The sequence below is a fragment of the Schistocerca serialis genome, chromosome 8 (genome assembly GCF_023864345.2).
Source record: "Schistocerca serialis cubense isolate TAMUIC-IGC-003099 chromosome 8, iqSchSeri2.2, whole genome shotgun sequence".
NCBI classification, from domain to species: domain Eukaryota; kingdom Metazoa; phylum Arthropoda; class Insecta; order Orthoptera; family Acrididae; genus Schistocerca; species Schistocerca serialis.
The window spans coordinates 200,962,482-200,982,499 of NC_064645.1; the positions used below are offsets into that span (position 1 = coordinate 200,962,482).

A 20,018-nucleotide genomic window follows, 5' to 3' on the forward strand; every position below is an offset into this window, starting at 1 on the left:
TTTCTGAGACAGAAACTTATAGTAGAAAGTCTGTCACTTTAACTTTTAATATGTGTATTGGCAGGACTGGAATTTGGTCCCCCAAAGGTACTTAAAGTATGGCCAACCATTCTGTCTCAGTAATTTTATGTAGCGAATATACCTCTTGATACAGTTAAAGGAGCTTGTCTTTTCCTGTTACATTAAATTTCATACTTCAGTTTTCCTCGTTTCAGGTTTATTTTCTGTGATATTCATGATACTGACTGATTCTAATTTCTTGTATTTTAATGCTCTTGTTACCCATAGATGTGGATCCAAACACTTGTTTCTTCTCGTTTACTAGATTTTTGTATTTTGCATTTTATAATGTAAGAAAATGATCTGAAATCACTATGGAAAACTACAAAGTTGAATCATGTTGAGGAACACATTTCACATTACTGCTGGTAAATCTTTTGAGGTAAAGGGTCATGATCCACAAAACTCTTCTGTTCTTAATGTTTCATGCAGAACTGCACTGGATGTCTCAGTGACGTTGCTCCTATGTTGAGTCTTGCCAATGGAGAAGCAACACCTCTGAAGATGTCTGGCACAGTTCCGGACAAAATGTTAGGAACAGAAGAATTTCAAGGACCACAACCGTATACCTTGAATGGTTTACCAGCAGCAATGTCATCCAGTTGTAAAAGCCCTCATTCTATGAACATTTCACATTGGATAATTATTATGATGTACTACAACACATAATTGCTTAATGCTCACTTTTGACCCTCTGTCACAAAGTATAAAATAAACATGCCATGCTAAGATAAATAAATCACATAAGCATCAGGGCTTTTCTTGCTGAAGCAAAAGTCAGTGCAGGAGGAGAGACTGCAAAATGGTGGGTGCTGTAATCAGACAAGTGACAGCAGATACAAAAAAAGAGCATTTGTGTATCATCTTATTCAATGAGAGGAATATTATCAGTAAAACTTTGCATGGATCATAATTGTTTTGTTTTCTGAATATGCAGAAAACTGTTTAAACAAGAGAGATTGCTGGATTCCCCAAGCACTAAAAAATTAAATACAAAAAACTGCAGCCTTCTGTCATGAATGAATTCTTTCTCTAAAAATGTGAGGTTCTTTCTGAGATTGCACTATAGCCTACTCATGCATCTTGAAACTCTGCAGATGTTTGACATGCGGCTAATGATATGCAGGAATTACTACGGTTTCAAAAAACCAAATGTTTCACAGGGAAGGAAACAATGCATTCAAGCAGGTAGTCAAGGAAAGGGCGAGTTACCTGCGCTGTCTGCGTAGGTACTCCGCGCCCAGACAGATTTTGATGAGTAAACCCTTGTTGTAACAGATCCTGTAAACATCAGAGGCATATAGCCAAGAACAGAAACTTACTGTTGTTGGCAGTTGCTACAGAGAGAATATGGCATTGAAATAGAAAGGGAAGACAGGTTGTAACGGGAATTTTATGTATGATATGCAAAAACATTTTAAAAGAAAATCCTGTCTCACAGATGACATTGACAGAGTATTGTAACTTTGAGAAAGTGGGGAGAAAACAGAATGGAGCAAAGCTTTTGAAAATTATTGATATCTGTATATCATTTTCTTAACATTTCAAAAACCTGTGAAATCATTAATTTTTCCAAGACACGCCCATCACATTCTGCAATGTAAGTTCACGTTTAGTGCATTAGCAAAGTGTAATTTTCTTCTAGTTTGATAACAGATTGCGTTTACTACAAGGAACATGCACCTGTGCAAATTCTCTCTTTTCTTAGTAGTTGTACTTTGAAAAATGAAAATTAAATTTTATCTTCTGTCATTATAATACGCACAATCAATTTCAGTAGTTACTGGTTCTGCCAAGAATAACCACAGCACACAGGACTGATGGAACTGACACTACTATACACATTTCTATAAAGTATGCACTTTATTATAAAATATTTAAGATAGTAAGTGGTTTTGCAGTTCATTAACTTAGATGATAGGACCTTCACAGTTTTTTATGTAAAAGAATTATGGCAAAATAATTAAAACTGAGCATGCATTAGAGTATATATTTTTGTTTATAAGAAAATTTTTAACGCAGATTCTCATTTCTGTGAAACATGATGACATATTTTCACTATGCACTTCATTCTGTGTAATTTACCTCATCTATATTTAGTACAGAGCAGCATGATAAATGAACAAAAATTGTAGGTAATATATCCATTGCAGACTAGGATATCGTTCCGACTTGATGCATCTTGATTGGCCTATTTCCCAGCCATTTTCATAATTGCAGAATGTTTGGAATCCAATCTCATTAGCATCAGAAACTGAATTAATGAGTCTGTTGTTGAAATTATCAAATTTAGGCTATGTTAGAAAACAATACAGCTGACTTGGGTCTAGGGGATACTGTGTTGGCAACATATTTGGCAAAAATCACTCACCCGACTTTGCAGAAAGAAATGTGCCTGGCTTCCAGGAGCTGGAGCAGTAGGTGAAGAAGTGGCTCCAGGCTGGAAAAGCACAAACTGCTGCAGAACTTGCTGTGTACTGGAGCCCAGTCCAAGAGAGCCCGATGCTGCTGCTGCAGCAGCCAGCTGATTCTGCAAGAACAGCTGCTGTCCCTGGCTCATCAGCTGAAACAGTTAACACAAATCAGCAATTTAACATTTGATAATTAATTACTGTTTGAAACACCTATCTTGGATGTGGCCTTGTAATATTTATTTCATCTTGTATGCATCCTTTTAATATTCATTTCATGTAAATGTACACGTTATTTAAAGCCTTACTCTCTATTTTCAAAATTTCTTATCTGTAGATGTTAGGATGGGACAGCGTCTCTTCATTAATATCAAATTTTTAATGCACCATAAAAATAAAAATTAGTAATTTTTTGCAATAAATAATTACCATTAGTGTCAATTATTTACATTATCCTGTTCAACATGGAAAAGGATTGGGATGGGTGGATTTTGCAGTTCTCAACCAGAGAACAAAATAGGTACAACTGACTGATGGAACAAGTAAACACAATAAATTAGTATGTAATGGAGATGCTGAGTGGTGCGTATAAGTATGAACAAGGACTCCATTATAGTATCTAATCATATCAAGATATGACCATTTCGATATTTGTGTCCCAGCCCGCTCTCTCTCTCTCTCTCTCTCTCTCTCTCTCTCTCTCTCTCTCTCTCTCTCTCTCTCTTTTCCTCTCTTCTTGTGTTGTTGGAGAGAATGCCTCTTCCCTGCAAGATAATGGAGAAATGGTTTTATGTGTCTGTGAAGGAGCACTGTAAAATGACTCAGGAAAAAGAACATTGTCTCTCAGAAACAATGCTCTGGATCCCTGCGGTCATAAAAATAAAAGAAAACTTTATTAAAAAGATCATTGTAAAACTTTTGTTGAGACTGAGAAAAGTATGGAATGGATACTCTAACATAAACAAATGTTTTCGAACATTTGGTCTCACTGAGTGATGTGGTACCAAATACCGACTGGAGAATTCAAAAGTCAAGGCATCTAAAAACAACAATCTATAGTTATGTTCAATAAGCTTAGTCTCGCAACTGAGAAACCAAATGAAAATTTTCTGTCTGCTGTTTTGCTAAAGAAAGTATTGTTGCCAAGGTGAAATGGTTGCCTCCACTCATCACGATATTCGTTCAGTTGACAACTGTAGAGTCAGCTACAAACTTTTGGTGTACTCTTGTAAGACATTGATAGATAAAATGAAATAAAGTGAGACTCCTAGCCATGGCACTTGTTACTATTCAGAAGTGGAGCCATTCCTTTGGAGCATTTCCACACCTATTTTTTACCATTTGTGTCCACCCAATCTGCTGTTTGGTTTGTGTGGAAAATAGGGTTAGAGAAGACCGGGAAAAATATGAGACAAGGGAAAAAAATCCTTAATGAATGCTGGTTGGCCTACCAATATTCAGCTGTATAGTCACCTAACTCAGCCTTTAAATACAGAGCCATGTTTTGTTTTTGTTTTTTCCAAGGAATATCCTCATTTCTTTTGGTGAAACATGTTTCCATGTGTATCTCACTGAATGTTTTGTTACTGAAATCACCTTTGGTACTTTTTTGCAGCACACAAAATTTCATGAGTAATGCCTGGGGAATGGAGCTGGAAACGTTCAAGTTCCACTGTTAGCCTAGCATTCTGAGGAAGTGTGAGTCACTATTGTCAAACAGTGAATGGGAGCTTGATAATATCACCATAAATCCTCCATTTACAGGTGACAGAATGCAATTTACTGCCACTTCCTTCATCGTCATTAACTACAGACTCACAAAAGTGGATAAAGGAGTAATGCCTTTTTCTTCAATTTAACTTTCTTTTATTCTCAGTATCCTGCCATAAGTACTCGGCAACATCACTGGCACTTGCACATTCTCTGCATGTGTAGTTTTTTCACTTACAAGGATAACTAAATTGAATATATTAATTTCATGTACATAAAATGAACTCTTTAAATATATTTAAATCTTATAATCAATGATTTAACTTTGTGGAATAAAATAATGGGTTGGAGATGTGACAGCCTGGAATTTGGATGACTAACCTATGGTACCATCGCGGCAATGAGATTTTAAGAATACCTCATACTATACGCTCGCACAATACACTACATGCAATTTCAGAGGGAAATACTGACCTTTTTAATTCAGTAATGTGTGGCAAGTGATTGACTTCAAATTAAATATTTGTTCAGAAATGATCTGCCCTTCCTAAAACCACCTTGATATTCAAAATTTCTCTCCGGTATTGTTGCTACTCTGTTCAATATAATCTCCAAAAACATGTCATTTGCAACTAGTTGCAAAGAAATTCATCTGTAGTTGTTAAACATCTTGCTTATCTTTCTTATGTTATGGATGAATTGAGGCCACCTTCCACTCTCCTGGCAGTTTTTCTGTTTTCCAAGTTTTCTCAAATATTACTTTTAGCTAATTTTTTTTATTTTTGATAGAGATCATTTCAAAGGTTCTGCTGTAATAGAGTACTCTCCATTAACTTTAGAAGACTTAAATAACTTCTTTGATAGCTGAGAGTACATATTCTTCTAGATTTTCAAGAGTGTTTGAGTATCTGCATTTATGGATTAGTTCTGGAGAATTAAGAAGCTGATCAAAATATTTTACAAGTATTTTGAAATTTTCACCATTACGTAAGCCAAATCGGTAAGGTTCGTCCCAGACCCAGCTGCTAGATTTACATTGGAAATATATCTACCTAACTCTTCAAACCTCACATTCTCCTCCAAAGATATAATGGGAAAAAGTCTCTTTAGCAGTTCATTTACGGAACTAAATTTTCTCATACATTCGCTTGTTTCATCACCGTGTAGCCCAGGGGTAGCCAAACTATTTTACCTTAACTTGCCAATAGTGTTGAAGAGTTTTGGAAACAGAGGAACGAAGGAAATAGTCTAGCTCTGTAATGAGACATAAGATGAAAGGGAATGCTCTGATGACTTTCTTGCAATGATGATGATACCAAAAAAATGTGAAGAGTATACGTCAGCCCAATTTCTCAAGCAAATAAAATACTGCTGAGATTATGTTTGGGGGTCACTCAACTGCGCAGTCATCAGTGCCCGTACAAAGTCCCAATTTTTACACAGTCCAATTGTTTTACACAGTACAATCTAGCCACAGTCGCAAATGATGATGATGATGATGATGATAATGATGATGATGAGATGAGGTAAACACAAATACCCACAAACACCCAGTCCCCAGACAGAGAAGAACCCCACCCCAACTGGGAATCGAACCTGGGAGGGTTCTACCCCATAGGTAGCAACGCTAGCCACTAGACCACGAGCTGCGGACATATATACTGCTGAGAGTACTGAATAAACCGCTACAGGGCAAATTGGGTATATGGACTGGGGGGGAACAATTTCGAATTTTGAAGAGGAAAAGGAACAAGAGATGCAATTGATCTGTTAAAAATTGCAGGGAAAATATATATGAGAAAGATAGAGAAATTTGTGCTGTGCCGACCGGTTTGGGAAATTCTTTCGACAGAGTTCAGTGGAACGATGGATATTTTGATGAAGAAAGGAGTAAAGTGGGAGGAAGACGACTGGTACAGAATTTATATTTACACCAGGTAAGACTAAGGATTCGAAAAGAAACGTTGGAAGCAAGCAGCGTTGCAAGGGGTGTTAGACATGATTGTTGCCTCCCCCCCCCCCCCTTTCTTGTTTAACTTATACGTGGAAGAGATTATTGCGACAGGCTTGGATGGAAAAAAAGAGAAGTATGTGTTGATGGGAAAAGAATATAATTATAAGGTTTGATAATTACATGGTATTAGTGGCATAAAATGAAAGAAACTGTAAATAAGTGCTAAAATATCTGAATGAAGCTTGTGTGGGCTATAGGATAGGCATCAATACAGCAAAAACAAGGAGTTTGGTGGACATCATGGAAGGAGACTAGCAAATATTAAGACAGGATGAGTTCTTACTAGCTAAGAAAGAGCATTTACGTATGTTGGGAGTAAGTTCACTGAAGAGGTGTCACCAGGAGGTGAAAACTCGCATAGCTATAGCGAAGAGATAATTGTGTAGCAAACTAGATAAAGGTCTGAGGAAAAGACTTGACAAGTGTTTCATTTAGAATAATGCAATTTATGGAATTAGATTAGGAAATGAGACACTTAAAGTAGTTTTGCTATTTGGGGATCAAAATAACTGATGATGGTTGAAGTAGAGAGGATATAAAATGTAGACTGGCAATGGCAAGCAAAGCATTTCTGAAGAAGAGAAATTTTTTAACATCGAGTATAGATTTAAGTGTCAGGAAGTCGTTTCTGAAAGTATTTGTTTGGAGTGTAGCCACGTATGGAAGTGAAACATGGACGATAAATAGTTTGGACAAGAAGAGAATAGAAACTTTCGAAATGTGGTGCTACAGAAGAATGCTTCAGATTAGATGGGTAAATCACATAACTAATGAGGAAGTACTTTATAGGATTGGGGAGAAGAGAAGTTTGTGGCACAACTTGACTAGAAGAAGGGATCAGTTGGTAGGACATGTTCTGAGGCATCAAGGAATCACCAATTTAGTATTGGAGGGCAGCGAAGAGGGTAAAAATCGCAGAGGGAGACCAAGAGATGAATACACTAAGCAGATTCAGAAGGATGTACGTTGCAGTAAGTACTGGGAGATGAAGAAGCTTGCACAGGATAGAGTAGCATGGAGGGCTGCATCAAACCAGTCTCAGGACTGAAGACCACAACAACAACAATGGGGCAAGAACGTGGACATTAAGGCGAGAGGATGAAAAAATGCTAGATGCATTCGAGACGTGAATGTGGAGGATAAGCTAGATGAAAAGAGTGAGTAACGAAAGACTGTTGGAAATGATTGGTGAAACGAGGAGAATGCTGAAGATTGTGACAGTTAGGATGAACTGGATGGGACATTTGTCGAGACGGGAATGCTTGCTTTGGAAGCACTAGTTTGTGAGTGAGATTGAGAAGAAGGAGGAGATACAAGACGATAGACGCTATAAAGGCAAGCGGAAATTACGCAGACGTGAAGAGTATAGCGGAAGAGAGGAGAGCGTATGGAGAGTTACCATGTGGAAATCTGCCTTTGGGCGTAACACTAATGATGCTACTTTATATTTGAGGTAGGTTGCCAATCTTTGCACCATGCTGAAATCTTGTCAAGATGTTACTGGATTTTTGCAGCTTTTTTCTGATAGTACTTCATTACAGATATCTGCATCATCTGTGAGAAGTCTGAGGTTAACGCTGGTAGTGTCATCAGTTAATCTACGGTATAACCAGGAACAGTCAGTGTTTCACGACAGAACATGTTTTGTCTGCGACAGCAGACCAGGCGATAAAATGACAGCAGCGCGAAAGCTAAAACCGGTACGTCGGTCGAGGTTTGACACTAGAGAGGAAAAGGTTGCCGCTGGAAGTGCCACTTACCTGGTTGAGGGAGAGTAGCGCGGCCTGAACGGAGGCGGAAGCGGACGCCGCCCCCGCCCCTGACGCCGCCCCCGGAACTGCCCCCGGCGTCATCGGTGGCCCCGGCGACCCGCCTCCGGAGCTACGCTGCGACACCACCTCCGTCACCTGTCAAGGACCAAACCTGCCCTTCAACAGTCTCGCATTGATGGGCCGCTGCCCAAGACTGGACGGCGTCTAGGATTTAACGGAGAACGTGACTCCTCTATACCCTAATCGAAATTAGTTGCCATCTGATATTTAAGGTCCGAAGTTACGCCATTGTCGCAACAAGCACTGTATATAGCTGGCACAGGGCTCCGCTGCGACAGAAAATTGTTTTAAATTCTCTGCGTTCCGTAAAAGACCTTAAATTCACGTACGGCATCGATTTCTGTACTACCTCTAACAAGGAAACATCACCAACTTGACCTCATATTTTGAGGAGGAAAAAAAAAAAAAAACAGAAATCGATGCTGGGCAAAAATTTGGGACATAATTCTGATAGCACGCAGTTGTGACTTTCTGAAAGTACACCTTTTAAATTTTCGCGTGCACAGGTCGTTCGTAGTTCGTTCAGTCCCACTGCAGCTGCCTAACTCCCGAGATCGAAGTGCTGTACAGTGGAGAGGGAAGAGGTTTGTGAAATTCTGTTGCGAAATTCTGTATGGAATACTACCTCCCTCAGATTCTTCCTTTTCGTTTACTATAAAATTAGTGTTAATTTTCTTAACAGAGTTGGGAAAAGTCTTAATCTTGTTTGTGATGAAACTTCAGAAATGGTGTGAATTGATAAATCAAAACTGTGTACTTTACTTCTAAATCTGTTTGTTAAGAGTACAACTAAAAACCAGTCAAAAATTGCAAATTTCACTTTTTTTATTCGCTCGATGACCAGTTTCAGGCCGGGAGAAATTTTCAAATCATCGAAACATAGACAAAATTTGCGAAAATGCAAAAACCATGCCAATAATGTGCAACCAAACAGTTACAGCGCATACGGATTGTTTTTTAACAATTTAAGATGGACAAAATTTTGATAGCTTTGGCTCTTTTATCTGTAATTATGCACTTATGTATTCTTTTCATACAACTGAATGTACGTTGTAACCATTTGTTTCAGATGGCTACAGAGAGTACACACGCTGGAAGCCAAATAAATAAAAAGAAATTCTTCAGGCCCCATCTATGACACCACGTGATCATGTGGATTCCTGGTAATCATCGTTATACATATCATAGAAGGTGCGCCTTAGTTCCTGCTATGGTGAGAACTACGGCAGCAGTCAACATGACTATTGATAGGAAGTAGGGACCTGTAAATACAGCTGAAGGCATCATCCTTACAACATGAAGACGAAATTTCAGTCTCCATCTTCTAAAAAAAATAAGTAAATAAAATGAATAAAAAAGTAAAAAAAAAAATTAAAAAATCCGAAATTCACATACCGGAATAGTACAGATATCGACAATGTCTGTAAGCATTTCAGACAACGATTGTTAATTTTAATGAGAGCTGGAATTTTTCTTTAAATAGACGAAATTTTTGTATGCAAATACGTTTCATATTTGAGAACTGGTAGACACAATTCTTTGCGCAGCGGAAACGGCAGTGCAGTGGGAACCGACTCTCATTGGTGTTATACTGGCGAGAGCAGTCCAGCCCTCTCACCGTCAAATCCCAACTAATTAAAAGTAGAGCTGTAGACAATTGAATCTGGAATAGAAGCCTTTTAGTCTGTTTTAAATTAACTGGCATCCGACAGCGAGCGGGAAGGAATGCTCCCGCCAGAAAAACATCGATGTCAGTTGTATTGTCATTGTGGGATCTGTTTGTTTGCCATTCCGGCTGCGAAAGTATTGTTTCCGCCATTTCTCAAGTAGGAAACTTCTCTAATTTCGGAATTTCACCTGTTTTAAGAAAAAAACGAAAATCTGATCCTAATTAAAACGAAGAGCGGAGTTCTGACATGTTTGGATACACTACTGACACTTCTGTGTTTTCTAAGTGTTTTTACCATCGGACCTTAAACACCAGCTACCAACTAATTTAAATTAGACTATAATTCTGAGTTTATAAACAAACGAGGCGATAATGTAACATGTGAATAAACTGTTGCGTTAGTGCACGAGTAAATACAAATACCTTTGTCGCCTTGGATTTATCGTGTTGACTAGTGGAAGGTGTTTACACAAAAATTAAAAACTATGGTTCAAATGGCTCTGAGCACTATGGGACTCAACTGCTGAGGTCATTAGTCCCCTAGAACTTAGAACTAGTTAAACCTAACTAACCTAAGGACATCACAAACATCCATGCTCGAGGCAGGATTCGAACCTGCGACCGCAGCGGTCTTGCGGTTCCAGACTGCAGCGCCTTTAACCGCACGGCCACATCGGCCGGCTAAAAACTATGTTCCCCAGCTTGTGTGAATAACTAAACATAAATTGTGAGGTTAATAAACCATACCGTGGTAGCACCTACCTGACCAGACGAAATATGTCAGCGAAGTCTGCATTAATACCACGGCTAAAGAGACATTCTCGCAACGAGAATCTTTCAGTAAACAACTTAAAATTTGAAAGAAAGAAGAGCCATAAGGCAGCACGACATTCTGACTTTTTTCGGTGCCACTTTGTTTTCCCACACTAGAGTCTCAGCACGAGTAACGAGATTGTCAGCATTCTGGAAGCATTCAAGTTCGGGCTTGAGGACTCGCTTAAAAAAGAACAGCACGGAGCGGAGAGGGGAGCTGTTGTCGTCCCTTAAAACACTTGATAAATCGGATTTGTCAACAGCGAGGGCGCCTGACGATCACGTTCGTCCCCAAGCGCCCTTCGCCCCAGCCACAGCAGCAGATGCGACCTCCGGAACGCAGCACGCGCCCCCCCCTTTCAGCTGTGCGTTACTTGTTCTCATCGTTCAGCTGTGAGACTGTTTAACGACAAGAAATGTGACTAGACACTGCCACAATTCTTTAAAAAGAATCATCCAAATTCCGGTCTGTCTAGAACGCTCGAAAGTTTTCGGTGTGGGTACGAACCGCCAAGTTCTGCAAAATAGTTCATATCGGACAAGTATCAAGGAAAGAATAGGAGTTGCTATTATTAACATCGCTCCTCTTCCAGGGAGTGAGGCAAGCTGAGAAAACCAAACTGTGGTGTCAAACTTTTTCTGTAATTCCATCAACAGGCCCTGCTGGGTCCTTCGGTACCGACCGCCCGCCGTGTCATGCTCTACCAATGGCGTCGTTGGATGCGATATGGAGTGGCACGTTGTCAGCACTCCGCTCTTCCTGCCGATGTCAGTTTTCGTGGCCGCTACTACTCAGCCAGGTAGCTCGTCAGTTGCCATCACGAGGCTGAGAGCACCCCGTTCCACTCTTCCCACCACGCAAAAATCCCTGGCAGTACCGGGAATCAAACACGGGCCCACCACATGGCAGTCACCCGCACTGACCACCCAGCTACGAAGGTGAACCATACTCTTTCTTTCCCACATCGAATCCTGTGTCTTACTCCCGCTTTAAACTCATCATCATCATCGTTACTGAGGCACGGAAGAGTAATAATTTACATCTGTAATTGTGCCAGAAGAGGCAGCACATCAATCTATTTAATTGGCAGTATGGAATTATACCACTGTACCGGAAACTTGATAGTGGTTTAGATGCCCCTCTGTTCAGCAACTTCTTACAGTTGTTTGAACAACTCTGACGACTTTACGAACTGTGCGAGACTACCACTAGACTTACTCAAATTCTGATACAAACGAGATGTTCACTTCTTTCTTACTGTCTGTTTCAATAGTTTCTATAATACGAAATGGTCACGTATGGGATGAATGAACAATGGGTTTTATCCTCCCGTCGATGACGCTGACATTGGAGACGAAACGCAGGCTCAGATTGGAAAAGGAACCATACCGACATTTGCCTAAAGTGAAGTAGGGAAATCACAAGAAAACCAAAAGCTGGGTGGCAGAGCGGCGATTTGAACGCAGTCATCTCGATGAAGACTCCAGTGTGTTACCACTGTGCCACCTCGCTCGCATGAATGAATCATGTCGTCCGCCGCTCGTGGTCGTGCGGTAGCGTTCTCACTTCCCGCGCCCGGGTTCCCGGGTTCGATTCCCGGCGGGGTCAGGGATTTTCTCTGCTTCGTGATGACTGGGTGTTTTGTGATGTCCTTAGGTTAGTTAGGTTTAAGTAGTTCTAAGTTCTAGGGGACTGATGACCATAGCTGTTAAGTCCCATAGTGCTCAGAGCCATTTGAACCAATGAATCATGTCGAGGAAATGAGAAACTGGGAGACGTTGGGATATAATCGGGTAGCTAGGGGAACGCTAGATGACAATGAGAATTTTCATTGCTGGGACTTCAAATCTGTTTCAGTGAAAGATAAACAAAGCGTGAAAAACATATGAACTATGAGGACTTATTTTAGATGGTTTAAATTATACGTAATATAACTCAGCACTGTGCAATATAGGGTTATACTCCATACCTTAGGGTAAAAGCAGGTACTTGTGGGACACAAACGGGCAATGTTATATTCTACATCTGAGGCATGGGACATACAGGTATTCAGGCAAATCATCTTAAATGCAACCTGTCCCTCATGGGTCCACTTCTCACCAGTCATCTGATTTTCTTATTGACAAGTAGGTCTCTTTGTAAAGAAGAAAGGATGTTTTAATTTTCATGTTCACAAGAGCTATTTGCCCCATTCGTTTTCGGATTCTTCCAACTCTTTTTTACGGTCTATACCGGGAAACCTACGACAATTTTTTTCAGATCTGCCGGGAAGATGCTTTTGTTGTACTGAGTTCTATATTGTAGGAAGTCCGTGATCACGGGGCATTTTCTTCTTTACCTGGGTGATGATGGTCTCCCCTAATGAGGAAACGGCTGATACAGCGAGTGAAGGCTGTGTCTGCACATCAGTCGAGGGACCAGAATGCGGAGCAGCAACAGTAATGACTGTTGTGTTCTGGAAATCTAGCATTAGTATTTCTGTTGTATCTGATGGTGCAATTTCCTCTTCGCCAAATTCATTCGCATTAAGGGGGAAAATACCCGTGTTTTAAATTTAAGATAGGTCGTTTTGCATTGTTGGTATTCTAGTATGTCCATGTTCGAACTATCGAGCTATTCAGTACTAGGTTGCCATTCGTCTCGGATGGCTGTTAAGCCACGTCTTAATTCTCGAACCGTATAAAGCGCTGAATGATCTCATCTCAAATGAAAATATACTCTGCCACAAGGGAGAATTAATCACATTATTAGTGACAAAACTAATCTCAATTGGAGCAAAATAATTGAGACTTCTATATGCAATTATTAAATTGTAGATATAAAAACGTGTGCACGCCAGTGGCGTAACGTTAACGGCATAAATTTGTGACGTTGCACATGCAAGTTATATGTAACGAAGCCGTGAGGTAATATCAGGTAGTTTCGGTTTTACCTCATTGCTCCTACCCGGCTTTACCGCAGCTGTACCTTATCTCTAAAACTCCTTCCGCATAAGAAAGAATGTGAAGAATCGTTTAAGATGGCATTTATTTATAAAGCCTGTTACAAGTTTTATTTATTGTATTACTAGTTTCAGCTTGTAATACGACGTGTAAGTTCCTTATTGAACACAAAATATCACAAGGTATGATACACAACCACAAAAATCCAACAAATTACTTTGCTCAACAACAACGCGTCTCACAGTACCAAGCGTATGGCGATACCGGAGTTGGCAGCTGTCTTCATGATCCAACGGTCAAAAAATGTGACCAACTAGGAAAGAGAAATATGAGTGTTCCCGGTTCTACTCCCAAACTCGATTATACGTCAACTTCCTCGACTGGAAGTCTGGGCTGTACCAAATTTTCTTTGTATAACGTTGAAAAGAAGTGGGAAGATACAGAAAAGTTAATTTGCGATCTACCCTTTGCTTGTAATTCATCGTCTAGACATAAACTGAATTTCGCTGTTTTGGCGCAGCTTTGACAGTCTCTTAGAGATTCTCTGCGAAATTGATGGTTTACAGGTTAGTTGGTTTGCAGCCGAATTGCAAACCCAAAAACTTGTAATACCTCTGTGAATACCTTCGTAAAGATTTCCAGCGTTTTATTACGGTATATTGATAATTTTTACTTATGGACCGTCTGGCGGAACTGAATAAAACACAATTTGTGTTTTATTCAGTTGCTGTCAGACGGTCCATAAGTAAAAATTATCAATATACCGTAATATTACAAGCAACTGAGGAAGACAGGATTACAAATGTTGAAGATTTCCAGCGTTTATTTAATTATTCGTGTTTAGGACTAGTGGACGCTTGTGGAAGACTCACGAGGTTGAGGGCGGCGTGCGCGGGGGCGGCGCGGCTGTCGGCCGACGCCACCGAGTCGTCGTCGTCCTCGTCATCGTCGTCGTCAGCGGGGCGGTGCGCGGGCGGGCTTCCGACGGCCACGCCCACCCTCGCCGCCGGCGCTGCAGCCTCCGAGTCGCTGCTGCTGCCTGTAAACACCACAAACGAATCCTTACGTACCGTCCGTCTCTTCCGCTTTACCACTCAATCAGATAACGTTCTTTCCGAAACGGTGTGGCGTGTAACAGTCACCAGACAACCAGAAGCCTGCCGTTCGAACTTTACTGCTAATGAGAAAACTGCTCCTCATATTACAGACACTCTTTCCCAACTTCCTGGCAGATTAAAACTGTGTTCCGGACCGAGACTCGAACTCGGGACCTTTGCCTTTCGCGGGCAAGTGCTCTACCATCTGAGCTACCCAAGCACGACTCACGCCCCGTCTTCACAGCTTAACTTCTGCCAGATGGTAGAGCACTTGCCCGCGAAAGGCAAAGGTCCCGAGTTCGAGTCTCGGTCCGGAACACAGTTTTAATCTGCCAGGAAGTTTCGTATCAGCGTACACTCCGCTGCAGAGTGAAAATCTCATTCTGGACTCTTTGCAAAATTAGTTACATTTTCGAGGTACATATACTACACAATTGCTTAAGGTATAACTGAATTCAAGCAACAGAATTGACCATATTCTAAATATTTTTAACACAGACTACAGGTTTTTTGCTACTAGGGTAAGCTTGCTACCGAAGGACAGGCTCCTTCGATAGGCTGGATCGATTTCTCTGTGCATATTGACAATAGGTGCATTCTAGGAGTCACTAAGCGTACCTCTCGTTACCTAAGATTCGCCATCTTAGTAGTGAGTTTATCCGCAAAGGCACACAGAAACAGTGGAAAAATGTAAGATTTGCACTATGTTCTTGTAACCGGCTAGTATTGATGATTGAAAAGTCTAGTGATACGGTGATAATGATTCAATTTCTGCAGCTATCATTGGCGAGTATGTGAATCCGTACCAGTTTGTCATACAATATAAAATTAGGTGTTGTGGATGGAGAATAGGTATTGTTAAGCCGGCAGCGGTTGCCGAGCGGTTCTATGCGCTTCAGTCCGGAACGTCGCGAATGCTACGGTCGCAGGTTCGAATCCTGCCTCGGGCTTGGATGTGTGTGATGTCCTTAGGTTAGTTAGGTTTAAGTAGTTTTAAGTTCTAGGGGACTGATGACCTCCGATGTTAAGTCCCATAGTGCTCAGAGCCATTTGAACCATTCTTTTGTTGTTGTTGTTGTTAAGCAATGCAATGCAATAATGAAGCACTTCGAATTTTGTCTAATCGTAGGCCTAAGAAGGCCACTGCGAACAAAACTGAAGTACAAGTTTTCATTAAATGTTTTCTAGGAGTCTGCAAGTGTTCTGATAATTAGTCAATGTATTTTAATTCTTTTGTAATTTTTTTTACGTTAAAAGGCGACGTTTCTACTTTTAGCCTTTTTGGTTTCAGATGTCAACAGAAAACTTCTAAAAATAAAAAAAATAATATGAAATGTTTTGATGTTTATTTAGATGTGTGTAGTATTTAACAGCTGTTACTTCATATCCCATTCACAGAAACTACCTGGCACAATAAAGGAAACCAGTCCTCTTGCTTGGCCCCTTGACGCATCTTATGATTTTTCAAATATTTCATTAACACTGAATATTTATGACTTCTGTGTCCACTACGGTCAGATGCAAAAGATTATGTTCAAGTTACAATTAAATAATTATTACAATATTCGAGGATTTTATTGCACATTTTTTGTAGGTGGGCCATCGACAGCAATCTCCCCCCACAAGCCGGCCGTTGTGACCGAGCGGTTCTAGGCGCTTCAGTCCGGAACCGCGCTGTTACTAGGGCCGCGTGTTCGAATCCTGCATCGGGCATGGTTTTCTGTGATGTCCTTAGGTTAGTTAGGTATAAGTAGTTCTAAGTCTAGGGGACTGATGACGTCAGATGTTAAGTTCCATAATGCTTAGAGTCATTTGAACCATTTTTCTTCCCGCACAGGTGCAAACAAAAGAGGTGAGTAGCGGGCAATGAGGCACACAAATAATCGCAACAAAGACAGATCCGGAAACCAAATGTTTAGCCAATACGACGTAAGCAAAACTGCAGTTCTGCTAATGTTTCAACGTTATTAATATCTAAGGCTGCGTTTATTTCGAAACACTGCAAGTGAGGCGTAAATTACAAATCGATGAACTGCCCTCGTTTGAATTTATCATTCCCGACACCAAAGTACTGGTAAAGAGCATTTCGGCAGCAAGTTTGTCGGTCGTAGCTGGTATCATGGCTTCCAGTGTCCCCTGACTTTTACTCCTACATACATATTCCGCAAGCGACCTTAAACGACTATCTATATGCCTCTATATGAGCCCTGATTTCTCGTATCTTCGTGGCACTTTGGCGAAATGTAAGGTGGCGGCAATCGAATCGTCCTGCACTCAGTTTCAATTGCCGCTTCTCTACGTTTTTTCAATAGTGTTCCTCGAAAAGCCTTCCCTCCAGGGAGTTTCCGAAGCTTGGGCCGTTGGGACCTGCGTGAATCTGTTGGATTTTATTTATTTATTTTTTTTTTTTAGGGGCATTTAGTCGATGAACTCCGCGGGCGCTTTGTGGATGCTTGCCAATGCATTCGGAACACGCCTTGGATTTTTGTACGTGTACGGGCATCGACGATGAGACGTGCTGAAGCCCGCCTTCACATAAACGATCAAGCGAGGTGGCGCTGCGGCTTAGAACACAGGACACGCATTCGGGCAGACGACGATTCAAATCCCCGTTCGGACAGGTTCAGGTTTTCTGTGTCTTCCCTAAATTGCTCCAGGTAAATGCCGGGACAGCTCCCTTGAGAAGGGCCCGTCCGATTTCCTTCCCCATCCTTGATAGTCCGAGCTTGTGCTCCGTCTCTAATGGCCGCGCTGTAGACCGGACATTAAACTCCAATCTTGCTTTCTTTTTACACATGAACGGTGGCCTTGTGAAACAATTTTTGTAAAGTATTTGTCTTCAGGCACGTAACTGCAGTTTGAATTCTCGGGTACTCTGTTATAAAATGTTCATGCACTCAGTTGTAATACGTCATATCGGGGAAAAGATTAGTTTCAAGACCTGTTTAGTAGCATCATTTGCGTGTTCGACTGTCCTCGTGCGCCTTTTTCATTTTTACCCACAACAGTCGAACAGCCTGTGTACTTTTCTGGCCATTGTACATGTGATGAGAATTATGGAGAGCCGGCCGCGGTGGTCTAGCGGTTCTGGCGCTGCAGTCAGGAACCGCGGGACTGCTACGGTCGCAGGTTCGAATCCTGCCTCGGGCATGGGTGTGTGTGATGTCCTTAGGTTAGTTAGGTTTAAGTAGTTTTAGGGGACTTATGACCTAAGATGTTGAGTCCCATAGTGCTCAGAGCCATTTGAACCATTTTTTTGAGAATTATGGAGAGAGTGGCTGGTATTGTGTTTAGTGATATCATCAGCCGTTGTCTTTCCCGTAGCATACGAGTCAGGCAAAAATGGCTACCTTCTTGCCTCCGTAAGCGCCAAAATATCCGTTTGTATGTCTTTATAATCCTTATGCGCTATGCACGGTGAATCCAGCAGAACCGTTTCCCGAAATTTACCGAATAGCATCTCTTGGGAAGAAACTGATCTTTCTTAACTATTTTCTTTTCTGACTTCTTCAAGTATCTTCGTAGACTAACAGAATCAAACGATCCCATCTCTAACAACACATCTCACACCTGTCGTCTCATGCCGACTTCGCGAGGGTACCAATACATCACAATTCAATAAAAGATTCCACTAGTTTTTTGCATCCATTCTCCTCCGTAAACTCTCTTAGTTTCTCAGTCTTTCACTTCGCCTTCCTATAAGGGACTTTGTGTGTTAGTTCCATCGCATGTGGCACTGTAAAGTTTAGATCAACATATTTACCCAATTGGAAATGATTATCACTAATGCCGCAATCTAATTCTATTCCACCCCCCGCTTATGTGCATTATTTTGTGCATATTCACATTGAAACTGAACTTTCCTTGACAATACCAAATTCACATTATATGTAACTTGTTCCGAATTCTCTTACGAGTATTCAGAGAAGATAAAAGTCTCTCTCTGAAAATAAAACAGCGTCCTGAAATAACACTGTTCGTCTTGTTCAAAATATCCTTCTTATATTCGTATAGGATGTGTCATACCTAATATAGTTTGCAAACCGTTCTCGGTATCGAAATAAGCTTTAGAACAAGTGGTAGGAAGCAAAGAGAGTGAGTTATTTGCTGCATAGTTAACATTCCTTTTTCTATGAAGACACCAGAGCTACGTTTTTTTTTCTTTTAGTGGTTCGGTGCAATAGCATTCTGGAGCTCTATAGATATTAAACGTGACGCCCATGGCTGCTGACACAGAGTGGTTACACCTAAACTGCCTCGTATGTTTCAATCAAGTAACGTCCTCTACATCTAGTTAATCCAACTATCGCACTGCTACCATTGAGGAAATAACTACAACTAGAACTCACAGTCACATGCGTCAACGACTCTGCTCTATAGTGGGCACAGTTTATCATTGTGTTTTATGCACAATGACAGTATTGTGGCATTCGCAAATTATTGGTTTACCTGAATCGGCCCGTCAGAAACAAAGTCCTAATTGATACGAACATGTGGGGAAAATAGGTTTTATCCGTTTTCATCGGGAATATACATAGTAAATCAGTGACGAAGATGTTTATGTATGTCAAGAAAGAATATGTTGAAATTCGATACTCTGCGCTTAAAATGTTGGTTAGTTAATGAAACCGGATTTTTACTCTTTGAACTTCGTTGTCGCCTGCAGGTCGCAATCGCACGATCTGCAGTTCTCTAACACTGAATATATATCGCAATCCAGTGTGCGATTTGCAGGGGGGGGGGGGGGGATGGGGGGGAATTTCCCCCCCTCTACATCAGACCATCCCCTCCTCTGGTTTTAGTTTATGCATCCCAACCTGGGATGTTCATTTCCCACGCACTGGGGTAAAACTTGACATATAACGTAAATTTGTGGAGCCGAACACAAAGTTTTTAATAAGTATTACTATTAACACTATTAATATGTTTCAGTTTTCTATCATCAGAATAAGTACAACTTTTCACAAATGTGCCTGTACGTTTTGAATTCCCCTCGTATATCTGTACCTGTATGTAGATGATTTTGTAAACAAGCTTTACCTATTACGTACTTTTAAAGATATAACAAGGGATGGCTTTTCTGATAGTGCATACGCGTCAATAGTGAGTTTCGGCTCTAACATCTATTTATAAATAGCTGTTTAACCATGCGTAATGCCACGGTCCAAGCTAGTAACATATATAATTATACTAACCCCCTAAGACATTCCCCCCACTGGTAGAAGCACAAATCGCACACTGTCGCAATCCTGAATAAAGGTGATTCTGCGAATTGTGTGTCGTCACTGTCCAGGCACGGCGTAACTGTAAGCAGGCCCGGCGTATCTGTGAACATGGTTGGCTACACGCCAACCATAGCTGTCAGAACGGTTGCAGATGTGCACGGCGTGGAGAGACGTCTACAGACGTTAAAGTAACCTCTGACGTGCCACAGGGGAGTGTTATGGGACTATTGCTTTTCACAATATA

At 40.9% G+C, this 20,018-nt stretch overlaps 1 protein-coding gene across 1 annotated transcript in view; it reads right to left on the reverse strand.

Moving 5' to 3' along the window:
- LOC126416915 (protein nubbin-like) overlaps window positions 1-20,018 on the reverse strand; it is a 616,560-nt gene that overhangs the window by 10,337 nt on the left and 586,205 nt on the right. The window contains exons 5-8 of the mRNA XM_050084798.1: window positions 14,325-14,491; window positions 7,956-8,102; window positions 2,432-2,623; window positions 1,273-1,341 (exon numbers count right to left, since the gene is read on the reverse strand). Coding sequence (XP_049940755.1) covers window positions 1,273-1,341; window positions 2,432-2,623; window positions 7,956-8,102; window positions 14,325-14,491 — 575 coding nt within the window. The remainder of the gene's footprint in view (window positions 1-1,272; window positions 1,342-2,431; window positions 2,624-7,955; window positions 8,103-14,324; window positions 14,492-20,018) is intronic.